The sequence below is a fragment of the Lepidochelys kempii genome, chromosome 1, assembly GCF_965140285.1.
Source record: "Lepidochelys kempii isolate rLepKem1 chromosome 1, rLepKem1.hap1, whole genome shotgun sequence".
NCBI lineage: Eukaryota > Metazoa > Chordata > Testudines > Cheloniidae > Lepidochelys > Lepidochelys kempii.
Window position 1 is genome coordinate 230384388 of NC_136380.1, and position 7867 is coordinate 230392254.

The 7867-nt window shown below is 41.6% G+C and overlaps 1 protein-coding gene across 2 annotated transcripts in view; it reads left to right on the forward strand.

The window, feature by feature from the left end:
- TTLL12 (tubulin tyrosine ligase like 12) overlaps positions 1–5921 on the forward strand; it is a 66795-nt gene extending 60874 nt beyond the window's left edge. For both annotated transcript variants that reach the window (XM_073316866.2, XM_073316858.2), the window contains 2 exons: positions 3961–4099; positions 5182–5921. In XM_073316866.2, coding sequence (XP_073172967.1) covers positions 3961–4099; positions 5182–5333 — 291 coding nt within the window. In that variant the 3' untranslated portion in view covers positions 5334–5921. The remainder of the gene's footprint in view (positions 1–3960; positions 4100–5181) is intronic.
- Positions 5922–7867: the final 1946 nt, after the last annotated feature.

The window sequence follows — 7867 nt, forward strand, 5'->3', positions numbered from 1 at the left end:
AGATAACCATTTCAATAGCAACACGGTTAACTTTTTTTCGCTGCTGAACTTTTAAGCAAAGTTATTTAGAAACTTTGCTGACCTCAGCCCCAAACTGCTTCCCCAAGATATGGAAATAATATCAAAATAAGAAAGTGTCTACTGTACTGATTGAGGTTTTGGTATTTATTTTCATATTTAGTCTCTTAACTACATAAAGCTGCTGCTTAATTTGTAATCTGCAGCACTCTAACAAAACAGCTCCAAGGACCTTGTTATAGAATTTAGGTCCTTCTTGCAGTGTAGTACACAGCAGGCTGTTCTGAAGGGTGTGAATGCACACACTAGCCATTCTGGCATAGCAGATGGAAATGAGTACTTTACCAAGTACACCTTTCTGGTTCCTGCTCTTGAGGTGGTTACGCTATAAAGTTGGCTAGCACAGAGCCTACATTTCGATGCCTTTGGGATTTTTTACTACAAGAGAACAAAGGGCAAATGAATAGTTTAAAAGTGTAATGTCTCTGTTCTTATAACTCAGACCCTTAGCCAAACATATTGAACTAAAATTTTTCCTTTTAGGCTGAACTTTCAGTTGCTGTCCAAGCTAACTCTTAATCTTCATACGTTTAGAATTCCATGTTATCTGAGCTTGATATAAAAGGCAGAGACCCCTAAATGTCCTGTCACCACAAAAGTGCTTTAACATGGCCAATTCCCTAGTGCCAAGATATGTTTGAACTATAGAGCTGTGTAGAAGCTCCAAATGTGATAAGTCTACAAATGAAAATGAATAGAGGGTGGATTGTGAAACAGTCACCTTGGGTTATTTTGTGGTGGTGGGTGGCTCTCAAAAGAAGAAATTGAATGCAAAGGTAACTAGTCAATAGTTTGTTTTCCTATTTATCAAGAGCCAGGAAGTACAGAGGTGGTTGGTTAAGCATTTGATCCTGCAGACACTTACTCATGATTTTAGTTGATTTCACTAGAACTACTCACGGAAGTAAAGCTATTCAGGGTATATGAGTAGTTGTAGGATAAGCCTTAAAATTACACAAAGGAAAACCTTTTTTTAAACAGTGGCAAAGTATCCCTCAAGGAGTATTCTGGGCAAAGTGCCAAGAATTAGACTTTTTTTATGTTTACAGGAGGTATATTTTACTCTAATGTGGCTTGGATATTAAAAACTCCATGTACCATAACTCTTTGACATCCTTTTATTTGGTCTCCATATTATATCGAGAAATGTCATCACAGTGTGTTCAGACTGGAAATTGTTCAGTTTTTTTTAAAATTTGGAATCTTCTTTGTATGTTTGTAAAACGGTGAGAGAAAAGTGGATTGATTCAACGGGATGCCAAAACTTCTGAGCTGTAACTGTTGGTATTCACAGAACAACTTTCCTTTCCTTTTTAGGTTTCAGAGTAACAGCCGTGTTAGTCTGTATTCGCAAAAAGAAAAGGAGTACTTGTGGCACCTTAGAGACTAACCAATTTATTGGAGCATGAGCTTTCGTGAGCTATAGCTCACTTCATCGGATGCATACCGTGGAAACTGCAGAAGACATTATATACACACAGAGACCATGAAACAATACCTCCTCCCACCCCACTGTCCTGCTGGTAATAGCTTATCTAAAGTGATCATCAAGTTGGGCCATTTCCAGCACAAATCCAGGTTTTCTCACCCTCTGCCCCCCCCCCCCCCACACACACACAAACTCACTCTCCTGCTGGTAATAGCCCATCCAAAGTGACCACTCTCTTCACAATGTGTATGATGATCAAGGTGGGCCATTTCCTGCACAAATCCCGGTTCTCTCACCCCCTCACCCCCTCCAAAAACCACACACACAAACTCACTCTCCTGCTGGTAATAGCTTATCCAAAGTGACCACTCTCCCTGCAATGTGTATGATAATCAAGGTGGGCCATTTCCAGCACAAATCCAGGCTTTCTCACCCCTCTTCTCCCCCCCCCCCCCCCCCCGCTGGCAATAGCTCATACACAAGTTTAAATCCAAGTTTAACCAGAATGTCGGGGGGGGGGGGGGTGTAGGAAAAAACAAGAGGAAACAGGCTACCTTGCATAATGACTTAGCCACTCCCAGTCTCTATTTAAGCCTAAATTAATAGTATCCAATTTGCAAATGAATTCCAATTCAGCAGTTTCTTGCTGGAGTCTGGATTTGAAGTTTTTTTGTTTTAAGATAGCGACCTTCATGTCTGTGATTGCGTGACCAGAGAGATTGAAGTGTTCTCCGACTGGTTTATGAATGTTATAATTCTTGACATCTGATTTGTGTCCATTTATTCTTTTACGTAGAGACTGTCCAGTTTGACCAACGTACATGGCAGAGGGGCATTGCTGGCACATGATGGCATATATCACATTGGTGGATGTGCAGGTGAACGAGCCTCTGATAGTGTGGCTGATGTGATTAGGCCCTGTGATGGTGTCCCCTGAATAGATACGTGGGCACAGTTGGCAATGGGCTTTGTTGCAAGGATAGGTTCCTGGGTTAGTGGTTCTGTTGTGTGGTGTGTGGTTGTTGGTGAGTATTTGCTTCAGGTTGCGGGGCTGTCTGTAGGCAAGGACTGGCCTGTCTCCCAAGATTTGTGAGAGTGTTGGGTCATCCTTCAGGATTGGTTGTAGATACTTAATAATGCTTTGGAGGGGTTTTAGTTGGGGGCTGAAGGTGATGGCTAGTGGCGTTCTGTTATTTTCTTTGTTAGGCCTGTCCTGTAGTAGGTGACTTCTGGGAACTCTTCTGGCTCTATCAATCTGTTAATTTACTATTAATTTAGGCTTAAATAGAGACTAGGAGTGGCTAAGTCATTATGCAAGGTAGCCTATTTCCCCTTGTTTTTTCCTACACCCCCCCGCCCCCCGACGTTCTGGTTAAACTTGGATTTAAACTTGGAGAGTGGTCAGTTTGGATGAGCTATTGCCAGCAGGAGAGTGAGTTTGTGTGTGTGTGTGTGTGTTTCCGGGCGGGGGGGGGGCGGGGGAGGGGGAGAGAGCCTGGATTTGTGCTGGAAATGGCCCACCTTGATTACCATGCACATTGTAGGGAGAGTGGTCACTTTGGATGAGCTATTACCAGCAGGAGAGTGAGTTTGTGTGTGTGGTTTTTGGAGGGGGGTGAGGGGGTGAGAGAACCGGGATTTGTGCAGGAAATGGCCCACCTTGATCATCATACACATTGTGAAGAGAGTGGTCACTTTGGATGGGCTATTACCAGCAGGAGAGTGAGTTTGTGGGGGGGGGGGGGGGCGGAGGGTGAGAGAACCTGGATTTGTGCTGGAAATGGCCCAACTTGATGATCACTTTAGATAAGCTATTACCAGCAGGACAGTGGGGTGGGAGGAGGTATTGGTTCATGGTCTCTGTGTGTATATATAATGTCTTCTGCAGTTTCCACGGTATGCATCCGATGAAGTGAGCTGTAGCTCACGAAAGCTCATGCTCCAATAAATTGGTTAGTCTCTAAGGTGCCACAAGTACTCCTTTTCTTTCCTTTTTAATTTGCACTCCACCTGCTGAGGTAGCTTCAGAAGTGTAGTGCTGTACAAAATGACATAGACATGGATTCCATTCCAGCATTATACTACTTTTATTTGTAGGGTTTTCTGTAGTATATAGTAATGAGATAAATTCTGGGTGCTCAGCACTTAAAAAAATCAGACCAGTTATTAGGTACATTAAAATATAAATCTAGAAGCTTAATTTCAGGCCCCTATTTTTGAAAATCATGGATGTGGGTGGGTGTGAGGGAACAAATATTAAATTATTCCTGAAGAAACTTGACCCCTTTTTTTGAAAGTCTGAAGGTTCTTGTTGTCTGCAGGCTTGTCATTTGTGATGACATTTACAGTTTGAGATGACTCATAAATGAAACTTTCACCTACAAAAATCACTTTTATGGGGTTCTCGCAACTATTTGCATTTTATTCAGAAACTGACTTCTCTTTGGCAATAGGCAGAGATTTTTAAGGCATTTGCTGAATTATTCCAAGCTGCTTCAGCTAAACCTGCACCGTTTGGCATCTGTGATTATCCATCATCGCGAGCAGTATATGCCATTGACCTGATGCTTAAGTGGGATACTACCAGAGATGGTAAGATTGAATTTATTCTCGCTCTGTTTTTTAAATTTGGTTTTTTTGCTCAAAGTTTTTACTTTTTTTTTTTTTTTTTTTTTTTTTAAAACAGCAAGGCGGGCTCCATGATGTTTATACTGAAACAGACTGTTTTGATGTCTGTGGGGTTGTATATGTGTGAGGGTGGAATCCAGTCTCCTTGTTAGTAGTAATAATGGTGGAGATACTGCCGTGCATCTGTCTAATTCTTTTTATTGGCTCTCGTCTGCCGTTGTTTCTGCTATGCTGATGTAAACATTTGAAGATAGGTGGGCATAATGCTTTACAGCGATCGGTTAATTCTAACCGCAAGCACCCTTTCCTATTGTGGTGGTGGTGGTACACCTATACAAGGAGAGCAGTCTCTACTAAAAGTAATTATTATAAACCCCATGATTTAATTCCACTGTAATCATACAGGTAGGAAAGAGAATCTACGTTTTTTGTCTTACTCTTCAAACATTATTGCAATTCAAAAGGGAAACGCAACCTCCTGACCTTATTTTAGGGGTGAGAGGAAGTAGAGGGCTAAGTGGGGAGGTTCTGGGGCCTGTGCTGTAGAGGAGGTCAGACTAGAATCTTGATCACAATGTCCCCTTCTGACTTTGGAATCCATAAGTGGGAGGGGAGAGATTTTGTGCTGCAGCTGAGGAACCCAGCTCTGTTTCTGTAGCAGGTGAACTAGAGAGAACAATAGAGCAATACAAAGAGCAAAGGAGGCTTGTTGCCTAAAAATAAAGGGGGAAGCAGTCTTTTTTGGAAGGTGCATCTCAACGTTGTGGTTAAATAAGAAAGACGCACTAATTCTGATCTAGTTAAACCAGTGCCCCTTTTTCTCATATGGACAAGGCCTCAGATTATGGCATTTGCCCCAGGAATGGGTTTGGTGTCTCACTACCTCATACTGTAGGCCTCAAAAAAACCCTCTCTGGGTATGTAGTAAGAGTTGACCATCTTCAGCCTCTTTCTATGGTCTCTACTACAGCAAAAGGAGGTGGCTCCCAGCGTCTCATGTGTACCTGGTAGTAAAATGGAATGTTTTGTTTTCTTTTCTTTTTCAGGGAAAAGAACTATGCAGCCTCAGGTCCTGGAGGTGAACTTCAACCCTGACTGTGACAGAGCCTGCAAATACCACCCTACCTTTTTTAATGATGTCTTCAGCACCCTATTTCTGGATGAAACAAATAATTGTCATGTGACCTACATTGTTTAGGCCTAGAAGGCTCGACCTGGTTATTTGTTTCCTTTACAGATCTGCTTAACAGCAATATTTATATCTCAGTTCTATGAGCTGCTCATGCGACTATTTTCCGAAAATGGTAATGAAGGAAAACTTTTATCAGTTGAATGGGCATATACTGCACTTGTAATCAGTAGTCTGTGTTTTCTTGTCTTGTTTAGTTCTAATCATCAACTTGTGTTGACTTAAATGTCTTATTAAAGCCCAGAAAAGTGTAATAGTAACTGGAGCAATCAGCTGTTGTTTCTTAGGTAGCCTAGTATACCTAATTTGCATAGCAGGAAGTGTTGTACACGTTTTCTGTGTCTGCATTAGAAAAATAATTTCCTGCATCAAAATGTCTGAGGTCATACATCATCTCTTCCTCTCTGTGGAATACCATTATCTTCCAAGCACTAAAATGCTTTATTCCCCAAATTGATGTGAATTATCTTACTTCAGGGTTGCATCTGATAACTCCAGTGAGCGAACATTTATGAAGCCTGTTTGTAATAAAGTATTGCAGCAACATGAGAGTTAGGTTTTTTTCAATTAAAGGTCACTATACTTTCTCAAAAACTATTCAGAGCTGCTGTCATCTTTTTAAAGTTGAATGAGGTCTATGAATATATCCCAATCTAGTAGTTTTGGGCTGTTTAGCATGCATGGTAATGCTGAAATTAGATGGAAACTGTAGCTTCTCTGTCACATATCAAACAATTCATTCCTTTGCCACAGCAGTTAAGATTGAATATCATCTGGCAAAATTCTCATTGAGGTCAATGGGAGTCTTGCCTATCTAAGGATTTGATCTCAGATACCAAAATGAATAATTAATGAAGAACTGCACTATAATGAGCTAATTGGGACTTCAGAGGGGTGGGTTAAGGGCCATTACAATTGCCAAAGGTCTGAAAAGACCTGGAACAGTATTTTATTTTGAGTAAACAATGCAAGAACACAGTATCCTTTTAATCTTTAGCAATGTCTGTATCAAGAGTTATGGCTCAGAATTTTGCCCCTTCCTAAGTAGTACTGGCCAAATTAAACTGTTTGTGTGTGCTGAGGAACAGCTAGTTCACATTAGTATTCTGCTTTAGCCAAACACAAGTTACACTTTTCTCAAACAAGTTCTTGGGCTCACTATGGAGGTAACTGGGTGAAATTTAATGGCCTTCAGCCTAGATGATATAAGTGTCTCCTAACAAACTCCAACATCTTATGCTAAACTTTGGGGATGTTTTGCATCACGGATCTCAAACTCTAATCACCACAAGGGCAACATGAGGACTAGTACGTACCCGAGGGCAGCATCACTGACCCTGCCCCCGGCCCCGCCCCACTTCACCCGTCCTGAAAAGTGCTAAGCGCTGCCAAACAGCTGTTTGGCAGCAGGAAGGGCCTGCAGGCAGGCAGAGGAGCAGGGACTCGGTGCACTGGGAGGAGAGGAGCCTGGCAGGCCACAGGAAATAACTCCGGGGGTGCGAAGAGCTTGGTGGGCCGCAGGAAATAACCCCCTGGGCTGTGTGTTTGAGACCCCTGTTTTACACTGTATACATGCATTATTTATTTCTTGAAGTATTATAGCATTAAAAAGTGATATTAGTTAAGCTTTATTTTTTTGATAAACATTGTAACAAAAACTAACCAATTGCAGATTTTAAGCAAAGTGTACAAAGATACCATTTTAAACCGTCTTAATCTGCAGCAATCATAGATAGCTTCTAGCCTTGCACTGATATCAAGGAAGCAAGCAATATCACCAGTTATCTTTCAGTCTTCATGTAGAAAAGGGTTGATTATGCCATAGAACTTTTTTTTTTTTTTAAAGCAGATCTTCCTAATGTTCAATCTGAAGAACTGTCTGCCAAGCACTACCATATAATAGTTCTGATTTCTGAGAAGCTTAGTTTAAAGTTACTTGATATACCTAGGAAACATGTCAGTAAAGGAGAGAGGCAATTTCAGGGCAAGTGAAAATTAGTCACTGCTGGAAATTGCTGTGGATCTGGGGCAGGTTAAAAGAGGAAGATTTAAATCCTAATAGTGTAAGTGGGAACTGGGAAGCATGGTCATAAAAGAAGTAGTAATGTGCTAGCAGTAGAGGAAAGGTAAAACTTCCTGTCCCAGGTACCTTGTACAAAAAGTTCCTGTTTCTAGTTCAGCCATTTACAACTCTGTGCCTTCTGGTCTAAGACTGCAACACTAATCTTGAAGCAGCAGAAACATCTTGTACCTGTCTCCAAGCAGCTAAAGGGGCACCAGCAGCCAGACATCCCTCCAGGGGAGGCAGCTTGCTCTGCTAGTAGACGAGAATACTAGCAGTCTGCTAGTGAAGCATCCAGGTTCCAAGCAGAACAAGTTAAAGGCACTAATTCATCTTTCTGTGATTTATTTTCCCCCCCTTCAGGTGCTCGTTGGATATACTCTGGGCGCTGTCATCAGTTCCTGACTGTGTGCTTTGGATTTGCTGTTGTCTATTTTTTTAGCCAAGTAAATTACACTAGTTGCAGTGGCAAGGAAATGGG